The following is a 14234-nucleotide window of genomic DNA, read 5'->3' as shown; positions in this document are numbered from 1 at the left end:
GGGCTGCAGGGGTCCGACGACAGCGTGTCACGCATGGCACCGGCGGATGTGGCAGCGGCCCGACGACTGGGCGTTTAATGTCAGCTCAACGGAGCTGTTATTTTCTGGGCCGCTGTACTGCACAGGTCATATGCACTTCATGGTCACCAGGATTGCGTGTTGCTATTGATTAGTTTCCTTGAGCGCCATATTTTCCGGTGATTGGCGTAGTTGCGAAGCTGTGTAGCTGCACCACCAAAACGGGAGGACGTAACCGCAACACCAATGCGGGAGCATGTAGCTGCACCGCCGATGCGGGAGCAGTTAGCTGCACCACCGATACGGGAGCAGGCAGCTGCACCACTGATGCACGAGCGGGTAGCTGCGCCACTGATACGGGAGCACGTAGCTGCACCACCGAAACGGGAGCACGTAGCTGCACCACCGATACGGAAGCGGGAAGCTGCACCACTGATGCGGGAGCGGGTAGCGTGCCGGTGGTGCATCTATGTTCTCCCATACCGTTGATCCAGCGTCATGATGGGCTACCGCGGTTGTGCGTCTGGCCGCCGACCGCTCCCGTCGGTGTCTGTTGTGTGGCGGCGCCAATGTACGCGCCGCTGTGGTGTGCCCCGCCCGACGCTCCTGCACGTGCTGGGTCAGCTGGGTCGGCAGCACGACCTCCCAGGACAGTCTGTTTAACGTCGCCCTGTCCTGCAACGATTGCCGGCCGGGTTCGATATTGTCGCATCGCCACGCCCCGCCCACGTTGCCTCAGGGCCCACCTGAATAATACAACCCGTTCACGTCTTTATCCCGGCGGCAGCCCCGACTGAATAAAACATCTTCAAGAAACGAGAGGACACGGCACGCGGCCCGTGTTAGGACAGCGGAGGCGGGGAGATGGGGGGGGGGGGGGGGGGGGGCACAACTCAAGGCCAACGTGCCGCTGAAATAACCAGCTAGGCTGGATATCCGATATTCCAACACCCTCGTGATAGCGTATGCCAGTCACGAAGAGCGACAGAAGGGCACGTCATATCGATCCTTTGTCCTCGTCTGTCAGCCCGTCCCTGAACGTGCTGGACGTGACTTTCCCCTGCGGACGTCGCTGCTGACGCTGTCTTTGTTGCTCCGCCCCTCACGGCTGCTGTGGTATCAGCGTCCCGAACAATCGTTGGCTGGTAGCCCAATCTCCGTGTTCGCAGAGATGCTGCACCTTTCTGGCGCGGCAGGGTTTTGTGGTCTGACTCATGTCCCTCAGCCCGGTTCGACGATCCCTCCCTCTTTTTCCGGCCTCTAAACTAAATGTCGGTTTGACTTCAGTCCTTGCGCTCAGTTTTCAGTATCAGTCTGTCAGTTCATCGATACCGTCACCATCTCGCGAGTGACCTCCACTGCCGGCGGCCGACATCTGACCCTGACCTCCTTGCGCCGCAGGATTATGACCTCGAACAGAAGATCGATGTGGAGATCAAGATCCGAGAGGGCTCGTCACGCCTGCTGGCCGCCTGCAAACACCCGCAGCAGTCGCTGGAGGCGGCCAAGACGCTGCTCACCTCCAACGAGCGCATGGCCAGCTACCTGACGGAGCTGCAGTGCCGGAGGGACGCGGCACATCCTATCAAGCGGTGCGTGGCCTGCCCCCCCCCCCCCCCATCGCCCCAGGGACCGCGGTTAGCCACGTGCCGGCGGCGGTCACAGACCCACCCACCTCCGACCCGAGTGAACTGTTTTACATTGGGGTTAGCCCAACATGCGGTGACCGTTGTTTGTGAGCGTTTGATCTGCTCTTTACTGATAATGATCCATGCACGTTTACAAAGGCGATACCTTGTCCTATGTCAGCGGTGGGGGGGGGGGGGGAGAGAATTCTTGCTCTTTAGCTGTGTTGTGAACGGGTGTTGGCTAAATCCACCCTGTCATCTTCATTCGAGATGTCTCGGTTTCCTCTTCGTCTTTTCGAAGCCCCTCTTGTTGATATGCAGCTCACGCTGCCGATTCGGCAATGACGGTACCTCTCGTCTTAACGACGTACGGGGAATCGAATCCCGTACGCCTGGGAAACCAGAGGTACGGGGTTCGATTCCCCACGGTGCTCAACCTTCCTGCCATGGTGAGAAGCAGGCAACACCATGTATCCCCAGCAGCTGAGTGCGTCGGGGAAAGTCTTAATGACGACGTCGACGACGTCATCGGCTGGGCGTACGCGTAACCCCACCATAACTCAGCGTTCAGAAGTGTGAGACCTGACCTGTACTCGTCGCGGTTTGGCCGGGCCCTGGTGGGGACAGATCCCTCCTCTGTTCGGGGCCGGCATGCCGCTGGGTGACGTTCAGGTGCCATCGTCGATGTCAAGGTCCTAGTACGCCTGCACTGGGCGGTGCATGCCGGGCCCGATCAGGTGCGGGACGCTGGAGAGGCCGGCTGGTCGGTGACCGCGGTCGTGGCCCAGCCCTGATGTAAACTCTGCTTTTGGAGCTCGGAGTCTTTTGGAGTTTAGAGCTGTTTACTTGAACTCGTCGGGATAATGTTACACAATGTCACGGAAGGTCTTGTCCCCGGGACTGTAAACCATGCTGTCAACGCGGGGGAAATAACCATGTTTTTGGCTCTAGTATCAGAACGGCGCTGGGCTGCAGGATAAGCTGTCTAACTTGGGTCGCCACCGGACTCTTCTGAAGTCATGTTGCTCTCTCGTTTCTTATCTTTCGATCTGGCGTCCAGTGCAGCTCATGTTCAGTTGCCTTCAAACGGTCTGCGTTCATGCAGGTAAAAATACCTTCACCTTTCTTGCAAAGACAGACTGTATTATGAACGTGTTACTTTGCGACCACGCCAACAGTGAGCTAGCGCAGGATAAGAGCGCCTAAGGTGACTGGCTCAATTGTAACCAATCTCACGTCACATCTTCGCAATGTCACGCCACCGAGTGACGGTAACAGCCGATTGTGTATTTCTGCAATGCAATCAGTTATGCCGTTGCCCGTGTACAAATGGGAGCTAGGAATTAACCTCCTTATCGGTTGGAACGGACAAATTCAAATCTGAATGCGGCGGAGTTAATTTTGAACGTGACCACAATAGTGCACCGATTATATGGCGATTTTTAACACGCGTTCGGGTGCGGGGGTCAAATTGCCCCCTCCCCCCAAGGTTTTTCCAGAATGGTTTCCGAACGGCGCGGTGTAGCCGCGCCAAATTTTGTATACTGTAGACAATTGAATAACGGATAGTTTGGCGTGCATTTTTTATGTACCTTGTGAGGTCGCTGACCTATGGCAGGTCAAAGTCAGGCCATGGTTTCAGCTAAGGCAATTTCTATGGGATCGTCCAATATGATACAACAACGGAATGTTTGACGAAGCCATACATCTCTGAGATACTTTCTTTGGCACCACACATATTGAATGAGGAAATTAAGTAGACATAAGGTCAGATATAAGGGTCGGATCAAGGTCAAAACCAACCTAATTTATAACTCGAGGGATTGCTGTATGATATAGTTTTTGGTGCTCATTTCGAATTTATTGACTGCATGAACCGCATTATACATCTTCCATTGAATTTTTAGAGGTTAGAACAGGTCATTGACCGAAAATGACCCGGGTCGACAGTTTGTTTTAGGAACATACTGCCTAGCGTAATCTTTGTCGCTTATCCAAATGCAAAACTCAGAACAGTCTTGTATGATTCTGGTCACTATGACCTTGAAAAGGTCAAGCGAGTTCACTGACCTCAAAAGAGCTTGTGACCTTTTGCTTAGAAACAGTTGCCTAGGTTCTGAGGGCACTTTGGAGACCAACCTGGAATTTTACCTTGTTTGACCTTATTTGACCTGAAGGTCATGACCTAGGAAGCTAAACGCTGACCTAAGTCAGTTCACGTACAGGTCAGCACACCCTGTAAATTTAATGTTTCTAGCTCTTTTAGTTCCCGAGATGTCACGAGGGTCCAATTGACCCCCCACCCAGCGAAGGGTATCTAGCCGGCCATCCGGGCGCGTGCTAAGATCAGAGCTGAGTTTATCGCGGTCATCTTTACCTTGCGCAATCTGCTCTGATTTTGCGCATGTTTTTTTCTCGGATGCGATGCCGCGTGGGAGACGAGACGTGCGAACGTCAATTGGCGGTGTACGCTGAATGAAGCGCATACGGTCCAATTTTGTTCGTCAGAATCCCACCGGACATAACCTGTCTTGAGCCGACATTGGTACCTCATCAGCGCGTTGAATCCGTACATGAATCTTCGAACGCAGTACGACTTCTGGCAATGCCAGGGCGGCGTGTTTGGAGAGAGTTTGTGCCATTACATTGGCAAGAAGTTTCCACAGTGCTGTCTGGTTGTACAATTCTACCCACATTTCCACGCGAAGCATTGACGAGCTAGTCCTAATGCACCGAGAGCTCTTTGCTAATGTTATGTGTGGAACTGTGCGCAGAATCGTCTGACCAAACAGCGCCGCGGACAGTGCAGACATGTTTTCAGTCACGCTCTCTCAATATAACAATGCATCTCCCAACAGGTGATTGGTTCACCGCCATTGCGTTGGTGTGCGCCGGCCGCCGTCTACTTTACGTGTTGTAAACATCATGCAGTGAAATCTTTGCTGGTCCAGCGTGTGATTTCACGCTCAGTGAGTGCATGTCTGCGGCTCACACGGCCAGCGGGCACCCCCGCCCCTGCCCCCGCCCCGGCTCTGCACCGCAACCCATTATAGGGACCGCCTTGAACCTTGCGTCGCGCGTGCTGCCACCTACAACGTTCCAAGGCTGCGTCTGCGGGGCGGCCTGCGCGCAGGAGTGCGTCCGGGGCACGGGTGAATGCAGCACGCCCCGCCTCGGGCGGTCACGTGCCGCGCGACCGGCGCAGCCCGCCGATCCCGGCCAGTTGAGATGATTGCAGACCTCAATATGTCAGTGCAGAGTGGCGATTTAGACCGATTGGCTGGAGGCTGAGGCCGTGGCTGTTGCTGGCCCGCTCGCCGCTCTTTCTCAACTTGGTCTCGCTGCCGCCGCCGCTTGCGTGCGCGCAGCGCCTGGCTGATGGCTGTCGGTATGACACATGGCTGAACGCTGCCTGTAGGGCGCAGCGTTGTGAGCACGATCAATCGCAGACGGCACGCTGATTGGTCACGGCCCTGACTTCGGTTTAGACATTTCATTGCAACGGTGCATTCACCACAGCACGCATCGAAGTGGAGGCTGACAGTACTCCGCTGCATAACGCCATGCCGTCCAGAGTCCCCGGAATGAGTTCCATGTCCACTGAAGTCTGGATTTGGTCCTGGAGTCGCTGATAAAGGCCGCGCGACCCCCTGCCGTGACTCAGCTGGCTGCGCGGGCCTGCGAGCGCTCGGGTCGTCGCGGGACTGCCTCTGCTGCATGAAGTACAGTCGTCTCCAGGCAGCGCGGTGCTGGGAGCCGAGGCAGCGAGTTATCACTCATATATGAACCGCCCGGACATAAACACATGGTATTAAACAGGCATAAACATTTCTAGTTGGAACTTTTATCTGCCGCCCGGAGAGACGCATGAACCCTGTCTCCGAGACGTTTTGTAGGCAGCCCCGCCCGCATCCGCACCACTCTGGATCTTGGGTGAAGTATCCTTCAGTGCTGCCCACCGCCACGTCTCCCGAGAGATATTGCGTGCATTGCCCCTAGGCCATCTGCGCACCGGGCAGAGTGAATGAGTGTGTGTGCCAAATAGTTTCCAACGTTATAGCTCCTCCACTTCGCTAAGGATGAAATTGTGACCACGTGAGCCTTTCTAACCCATCCAATTAACAACGGCAAGATTAATAAGTGGCGCTGTAATACCGCCGATATACTGGTTTCTGAAAGGGCTCTTGCCGAAGCAAACGCTTGCGGAGATATTGCATCGTTAGAGATGGACGACTTTCAGGAAGGAAGGTGCCATGCAGATCGAAAGTGAACGCCAGTTCTCTGCGGAGGTGTAGTCCATGCTGGCGAAAGACGTCTTTTTAGGGGCTAATGCCCAGCGCGGTGGGCACTTCCCGGCGTCCTGTCTCCATCTGCTCCCGGGGGAGGGGGGGGGGGGGGGCTGTCACCGGAGACATGTGGACCACCGCCCCTCTGCTGGGGCGCACCCTCCCCTCCCAGCAGGGTGTGAGGGGTATCGGCAGCGCCGCGCGTGCCGGTTCCTACCCTTCTGGGCTGGGGGGGGGGGGGGGGGGAGGGCTGGGGCCATGTGTACCGGCGGCGAGGCGGCCGTGTTTGCGTCCCCGGCGATCCTGCCCGGAAATTGGCGCGACTAATTAGCCTCGGGCCTGTAGGGTGACCCGCGGGGGTAACCTGGCAGACGCGCCAAAGCAGGGCGATATTTCCGGAAACGGGTGAGGCCAGCTGTTGACGAGTGAGATGCTTGAAATAGTTACTGGGTGGTGCGTGGTTTTGTAGGCCGCCGGAGCGATAGGGGCGTGTTGGACGACGTGAAGGGGTGTGTTGGACGACGTGAAGGGGTGTGTTGGACGACGTGAAGGGGTGTGTTGGACGATGTTGAGGGGTCTTTCTTGCGTGAGCCAGAAGCTGGACGCCGGCTGTCGAAAAGAAGGCGCGTGTTATTCCAAGCAAAGCTGTATTTTTTAACTTCGAAACCCGCCCTGCTTCGATGAAGGGTCTTGCGCTTTATTTGTATTGCTGTAATATAAGAACGCTATGCATTCCTGCCCATTACTGAACTACTTTCCATTGCAGTCTTCAATGGCCTCCAGCCTCGGTAAGTACATTTATCTGCCATTACATCGCATCACAAACCAGAACCTACTCGCTGAGCGTGTTTGGCGTTTCTGCCGCCAGGCGGCCGCACCTGGCGCGTCTGTGCGTCTCGGACGTGCGTATGCCACTCATCTGGAAGGAGGAGGACCACTTCCGGAACCGCGGAGACTTCCGGCGCTTCGCTGTCTTCTGCCTGGTGCGCGTCGGCACGGACATCTTCGACACGACGCTGGTGAACCCCGTGGACCGGTCCATGACGGATGTCTGCTTTGACGACGTCTTCGTTTTGTGAGTGCGTGTGGTTCTGTTACCAGACGACCGCTGGTCGAGGCGATCGAGGGTTTGTGTGTGGATGGTCGGACGAGAATGCGCTCCTTTGAGACTGACAGTGGGCCGGAAGCGACCATGGTTTTGACGATGGTGGCTTGGCTTCGCCCACCATAGTGCCATAGTCACCATGGTTGAGTTCGGCCGAAATGGATCAAATGACGAAATTAGTGGACTATGCATGCATGCTCCATCCCTTATCGTACATGGTCCGGTGTATTTCTTACTCTCCATGTTTTATGTGCGTGGTTCGCCCAACTGTGTATGCTTGATGCTCTGCTGCGGCCTTATTTAACGCGCGCTCGGGCGGGGGTGGGAGTCAAATTGATTCCCCGGAAGGTTTTTCCAGAATGGCTTACGAACGGCGCAGCGTAGCCGCGCCAAATTGTGCATAGCTGTAGACAATTGAATAGCGGATCGTTTGGCGTCAAAAATTTAGATGTACCTTGTACGGTCGCTGACGTATGGCAGGTCAAAGTCAGGCCATGGTTTCAGCGAAGGCAATTTCTAGGGAATCCTTCAATCTGATACAACAACGGAGTGTTAGATGAAGCCACACATCTCTGAGATAACTTCCTTATGCACCACAACTATTGAATAAGTAAATTACGTTGTTCTAAGGTCAGGTATGAAGGTCACACCAAGGTCAAAACCAGCCTGTTTTGTTACTCCAGGGCTTTCTGTATGGGATAGTTTCTGGTGCTCATTTCGAATTTATTGATAGCAGGAACCGTATCACACATCTTCCATGCACTTTTTAGATGTCAGAATAGGCAATTGACCTAAAATGACCCCGGTCAACATTTGTTTTAGGAACATACTGTCGTAATATATATAGAGCGTAATATTTGTCGCTTAGCCAAATGCAAAACTCAAAGCAATCTTGTATGACTTTTGTCACCTTGACCTTTCAAAGATCAAACAAGGTCACTGACCTTAAATGAGCGTATGATCTTTTGCTTAGAACCGGTTATCTAGGTTCTGGGTCACTTAAGATACCAACCCGGAATGTGACCATTTTTACCTTATTTAACCCGAAGGTCATGACCTAGGAACCTGAAACTTTGACCTAAGTGAATTCACGTACAGGTCAACACACGCTGTAAATTTGGTGTCTCTAAATTTCTTAGTTCCCGAGATCTCAGAGGGGTCAAATTGACCCCCACCCGAGCGAAGGGTATCTAGCCGGCCACCTGGGCGCGTGTTAGTATGTTGGAACGCCGAGGCTGATTTAAGGCGCCCTCTTCATCCTGTCTGGTTAATGCTTTGAAATGGGTGTGCCTGATTTAATTTTTCCGCCAAAGTCAAAGCCCACACCAAAGTGTGCCACTTGGCGAACCAGTGCCGGCCGGGTGGGCGCACGGGAACTCACACTCTCATTGCAAGACTGTATTTTTCGAAGATGTTCAGTATTTGAAGGCTGACTACCGAGAAATGTAGCGCAAGCGAGCCTGCGCGATTGGCCACGCAGTCGGGCAACCTGCGTGGTTTGTCATGATGACACGACTCTATCACGGGTTTGTTTTTTATGAAGATGGCTGGTGCCAGGGCTGGTAAAATCGAGACAACAAAGTAGCGATAATTGTAATGCTTAATTCCAACGTTGTCTGAATAAAACCTCGTATCAGCGAAACAAACCAGCAATGACCTGAGAAACTTCGCATACGCCTTGGCCTTAGAGGTGAAAAAAATTGAAAGCTTACCCTGAGCCTTTCATAGACTCTCTTACTCGTTCGTTCTCAGACGTTCAGACTCACTCAAACGTTAAACAAATGATGAACACAACTTCATTAGGTGATAAACCATATTTCCGAGACATCTATTGACGCAGCTTTGTACTTTCTTACGTCACTATTTCGCCGAATGAGGCGCCACGCAGAAAACGTGTGGGTGCATTTGTTGGACACATCTACGTACTGCAGCTTTATATATTATCCCCAGAGTGGTGGTGGGCACACGATGTTACAGTTTTCGATTTTCCAGGCTTTCAATTTTTCAATTTTCCACGCTGCGAAGCCCCCACTGTAACTGAAAAAAATCCCGGCACTTTCAATTTTCCAACCATGTTCCGTCGTGATGACCATGTTCCCCATGCCGTGCCGTTCTTGATCACGATATGAGCCTTTGCACCCTTTCACCCCGTGGTCCACGACGGGCCATCGAGACTAGGCCCGTCCTTTAACTCGCGGAATGATGACGTCTTACACCGGCCGCTAGAGTCCCGTCTGTTGCTCACCCGCCCCCTGCATTAGCGGCTTCAATCACACATGATGAAATGCCGATGGCCAGTAAACATGACACGCTATCTGCTGTTGCGGGCGGCAGCTGGACGCGCCGGTGCTGGCGCAGTCCGGCCGGCCGGCTGGACCGGACCGGGCCGGGCCGTCAGCTGACCAGCGGGCCAGTCCGGCGCCCCGCCCCGCCTCCCCCGACGGCCGCTGTTTACGCCATCTGGGACCCGGACCCGGCACCGGCAGCTGTTTTGATATCGCGCCCGCCGGCTGCCGCTTGAGGCTGTTTAATGAACGGCCGGCCGGCCGGGTGTTGACTGACTTGCGGCGGTCCGGCACCACACCGGAGTCGCCCTTGTGCTGGCCTGAGGTCCGGCCTGGCGCGCCTGGACGGTCGGAGGTCGGGGTCAAAGTCCGCCAGTGTCGCGGTGACCAAGCTGTGGTGTGACATCACTCTGGCGCCGAGCCCCTGGAGACGGTTTAACCGCGTTGGCGGCCTTAAGCCTTGGCTCGCGAAAGCTAAAGCAAATGGGACCAAGCCCACGTTGTGTTTGGCCATGCGTCCCGCATGAAAATCGTACAGCGTCTATTAGAGGTGCTTTACAGGCCTTCAAGTGTTGGTAATCTTAGTATCGAGGGACGACAATTTCCACGCGGCGGTATGGATCGTCTGATGCAAGGCAGATGGGAATTCCCCAAATTTTGATATCAGTCTTCATTTATGGTCACTGCCAAATAGCTTATCTCATTCCTTGCACTGGCACTTTATGTCCTGATCACCGTATATCATGTCGAGAGGATGTGCTTATCATGGGATGTCACGGACGTCCGCTGCTGATCTCGACGAATGGCCGCCGTTGGCTGCTGAGTTGATGCGTTAGGTACCATCGCACATTGATAGTGTCGCGAAGGGTTGGAACGAGGCGTACAATGTCTTGCGGATTTTTCTCGTGCAGCGAAGACGGTTAGCTATGAAACTCAACTGCAATATGAACAGCTGTATAAATGAATATGCATGACTTAAAAGCTGCGCGTACAAGAGCATTCCGTATCTACTACAGGTTTTTAAGGAATCTGCTGTTCAAAAAAAAGAAAAAAAGCTATCCATGATTCAAGTTAGACATTTTGTTGCCAGCGGTGTAAAAAGCGTTTGACCCACTGGATAGCCAGGGTGCACGGCGGTTTCGCACGGGCGTGGCAGACCCAGGTGACAGACCCGAAAGAAGGCGTGAAGGAAGGTATGAAGCAGACCAATTTTCAGAAATGTTTTCTTAGATATGCGGTGCGGAGTGCGAGTAAAATGTCAAAACGATAACTTGAAAGAACATTTTGAATGACTGATCTTATCTTGTGTTCGTCGCGCACCTTCTGTAACGTCGGGGCGTCAGCTCCTAACGTCGGTGGGGGGTTCAGCCGAAAAGGCTGTCCTAACTTACCCCCAAAACCTGATTTCTCCCCGGATTTCTGCCACTGAGATTTTCGTCCCCGATGTTAAAGTAAAAACGATTGTTGCATTGTTTCGTAGATTTAAAATGGTTAAATCTTCGCAAGCATCGGCATCGATTTGTGTCATTTTGGGTAGGTCACTTCCCTCCCCCCCCCCTCCAATGTCCGACTTTGCCCTCCTGTTGGTGGGTTTGCGCCCTTAGGTTTTGCAAATTTAGTGTGAAAAGAATATTAAAAGAGAGAGTCCAGAATTTACCAATTTGCAAACAAAGTTTCTAAGAGATGTTTCACAGATCAAACAAACGAAGACTATGAAAATCTAGATTCCTGTCCAGTTAAGTACAGGTGATTAAGCAAGTCACCTTTGGGCCTTCGCCTGGGTTCCGTATTTACTTGATTACTTTCTTTTTTTGCCGTATGCGGCCAGGATTTTAGAACAAATTTATGTCTTGCCTCCTGTCTAGCTTTTTGTGTAATATTATTCAGTGGTGTTTCAACTTTTTCAGCCTGCAATAATTTGTGTTATTTTGCCTCGGCATCTTGTCCATGGCTAGGGTCTTAATAATGAATGATGGTTTAATGAAAAACTGGTCGCATATGATCACCCCAAAAGCGTGACAAATTTACTAGTCGTCTTCATTCGGAAGCGCCCTTGACATGTTCCAACCTCCACTTCGACGTAAATTTTCAATGATGCATTTTCAAAAGCCCGACGGTTGACACTGGCCGACTGAACCGGTGGCGGTAATGGTCCATCAATGGTCACCATCCATAAAATGATTTTCGAATATCTTTGAAGATCGGATTCGAGATGTTCAAAGGCCAAAAACGGGCATTCTAAGCATATATTGGGAGATGTGAATGGTAGAAACTGGTGACAGGACAACGATGGTGACTGTGGTGACAACGATGGTGACATGATGGTAACTGGTGGCATGACAATGCTGGTGACACGCATCGCCTGTCTGCAGTAATCACGTGCCGCCGGACTTCACCTGCTCGCTGGAGGTGTACAGTCATGTGCTACACGAGGACCTGAGCATCGCCAGCACGCCGCGCAAGATCCGGCAGACACTGCACAGCTCCATCAGTCGTACAGTCGGCAAACGACTGGCCGCCAGCCTCAAGGACGAGCTCAGCGTCGAGAACAGGTGCGGGCGACATCGGGCGGGCCGCTGGTGCTGCCATCTGTGAAAGGCTGGCCTGTTGAAAATCAGCATTATTCGTTGCGTTTAGGCGAGCGTAAAATGACGTACGAAGTCGGTGCGCCCAAAACACTTGTATCAGCATCATTATCTTCACCTCTACGACACCGTCATTTATCAGCTGTACTTAGTTGACAAGGGGGCGATGTAGTTAAACGGTGGACATAAAATGCTCCTCGTCTTTCGGTTCGTTTCTTAAAAGGCGCTGCTTCTTCAGGAGTCGTTCGTGGCCTTAAGATGGTTACGGTGCGTCGATAGATTTTTTTTTGCTGACATCAGTCAGCGGTTAGTCGAGTCTGTGAGAAACAGCATCATAATTGTGCTTTTCTCCGCAGCTATCAAATTTTGCATCTGACGTTCGCGTAGTGGGCCCCTACAATAAGTGTCTAGCTACTGTAATATAACCTGCTTTTCGTAGTGCGACCCCTGTGAGGTGATCAGATGTAGGCGGCCGCGATAGTGTAAGCTACTGCCTGCTTGTTCCGCCCGCTGCCGCAAACCTGGCGTTTTTTGAGCACAATGTCGTGAGATTTACGCGGGGTGCGGTCGAAGGCCTTCACTGCGTCCCCGTGCTAATCAAGGCGGTAGTAGCTGAGAGCTGTCCGAAGTCACCCAGCTGCTTTCCCTCACAGCTTCCGCAACTGCTGTGCCTTTCAGTCCAGTTCGTTGGTTTGTGCTCAGGCGTGCAGCGACTACTCTTCGGTGTTATGACGGTCATGTCAAACATCTCGTTGATCCATGCACGAGCCTTGGAAGTGGACTCTGCACTGCGTCTGCGGCACCATTCCGATCACTTTCATAAAGCTCTGGGAGCTAGGGCTTATTAAACAACGTCACACGTTAGGAATGTATCGCCCCGACGATTCTGCTGCTGAGTACAGTTTCATGGACGGTATTCAGTAGCGTGGTGTTCATATCGAATGACAATCAGGCTCATGACAAGGACCGTCCTTTGTAAGCTACGGTCAAATGGCGCCCATTTATTTAGAGCATCGCCGTCCAAACACCATCAGCGCTGCACTTACCGAGATTGGTCGGGCCGGGACAAATCCCCGCCGTCAGCCCCGATCATAGCCTGAGCCCGAGCGGTCCTCTGTGTTTCAGCGGTCCGCAATTCAACTGCATCGCTCGCGCCAACCTGCACGTGCAGCAGGTGGACGAGACGGTGCGGTCGCACGACCTGACCCTGGCAGGTCAGGAGGCCAAGGCCGACCTGCCGCTGTTCGGGCAGATCTGCTGCAGGCTGGCCGCCCAGCCCAACGTACACCTGGCCGACTCGGCCGCCGGCGCCGTCTCATTGCAGGTGAGGCGGTGCTGGATGAGGGAAGTGTCGGATGACGTGTCCGGGCCCAGGTTCGATTCCCGGTTGGCGCTAAGACCTCTGGGCGCATATAAGCACAACAGTCGCCAGCACCCGCCGCACGATGACGTGTACCGCATGGCGTTTAACCTTTCTGGTATGTTTTTAATGCGTACGCTTAGGATACTTCACTACACATGAGTTGTCACTCCTGCATTAAGATGGTAGACACACTTATAGTGTGCGTGTGGTGTCCCTCCATTCGAATTTACAAGTTCCTCGGGGAGCCCCTGTTCTTAGGCTTGAACTCAAATTCACTTACAGGATTTCAATGTCCTTTACTTTCTATATGGGGCACCCGTTTCATATGACAGAGCATTTCTCCACCAAGCCTAGGACGCCGCTCCGCTTGTACTCAGGGGCGCTCCTCTATCCAGCAGGGGAGCGTCTGTCTTCTGGGGCTCAGGGCGTGACCTCATTAAGGATTAAGGGTTAGCGTCTCTGCCTGTGCGTGAAGCCCTCTGTCCATGATTGGGGCGCAGCTTTATGTTGAATATTTACCTAGTCCCTCTACCTGGACATGGAACGCCTCGTACTTGCGCGTAGTGCTGTGGCTCTCCATCGGGACTAGTCCACCCTTCGTTTGGGCTCACAGCCGCCGCTCCACGTTACCGTGTCGTAACAAGTTCACTTCCGTCAGATGAAAGAGTGTTACAATTTCCGGATGGTACAGGTGGGGGGGGGGGGAGGGGGGGGGAGGGCTCTAAAACCCCAACTTACGTGCACCCTAGGGCACACTGTCAGAGATCCCCCTCGGACCTCGGCAGTTTCATTTTTTCACATCCCAGGGGTCGGCTGCTGCGCCAGGGGACATGTCCTGTGCAGCGGTCAGGGCACGTGCTCAGCTGACCGACCGGGCCCGGAGCCCCCTTGGCCGGGGCCCGGAGCCCCCTAGGCCGGGGCTCGGGCGCCCCCTCGGCCAGGGCCTGGGCGCCCCCCTCGGCCG

General features: G+C 53.5%; 1 protein-coding gene across 3 annotated transcripts in view; it reads left to right on the top strand.

Annotated features, from left to right (window-relative positions):
• The window catches only part of LOC119107862 (rhotekin), a 50465-nt gene that overhangs the window by 19765 nt on the left and 16466 nt on the right, over positions 1 to 14234 (top strand). For all 3 annotated transcript variants that reach the window (XM_037231428.1, XM_037231426.1, XM_037231427.1), the window contains exons 3-6: positions 1420 to 1610; positions 6801 to 7007; positions 11695 to 11874; positions 13033 to 13231. In XM_037231428.1, the coding sequence (XP_037087323.1) occupies positions 1420 to 1610; positions 6801 to 7007; positions 11695 to 11874; positions 13033 to 13231 (777 nt within the window). The remainder of the gene's footprint in view (positions 1 to 1419; positions 1611 to 6800; positions 7008 to 11694; positions 11875 to 13032; positions 13232 to 14234) is intronic.

The sequence above is a fragment of the Pollicipes pollicipes genome, unplaced genomic scaffold (assembly GCF_011947565.3).
Source record: "Pollicipes pollicipes isolate AB1234 unplaced genomic scaffold, Ppol_2.1 Scaffold_6686;HRSCAF=7923_pilon_pilon_pilon, whole genome shotgun sequence".
Lineage (NCBI taxonomy): Eukaryota > Metazoa > Arthropoda > Thecostraca > Pollicipedomorpha > Pollicipedidae > Pollicipes > Pollicipes pollicipes.
Note: the sequence above shows the minus strand (reverse complement) of the source record. Positions and strands in the feature narration are given on the sequence as shown.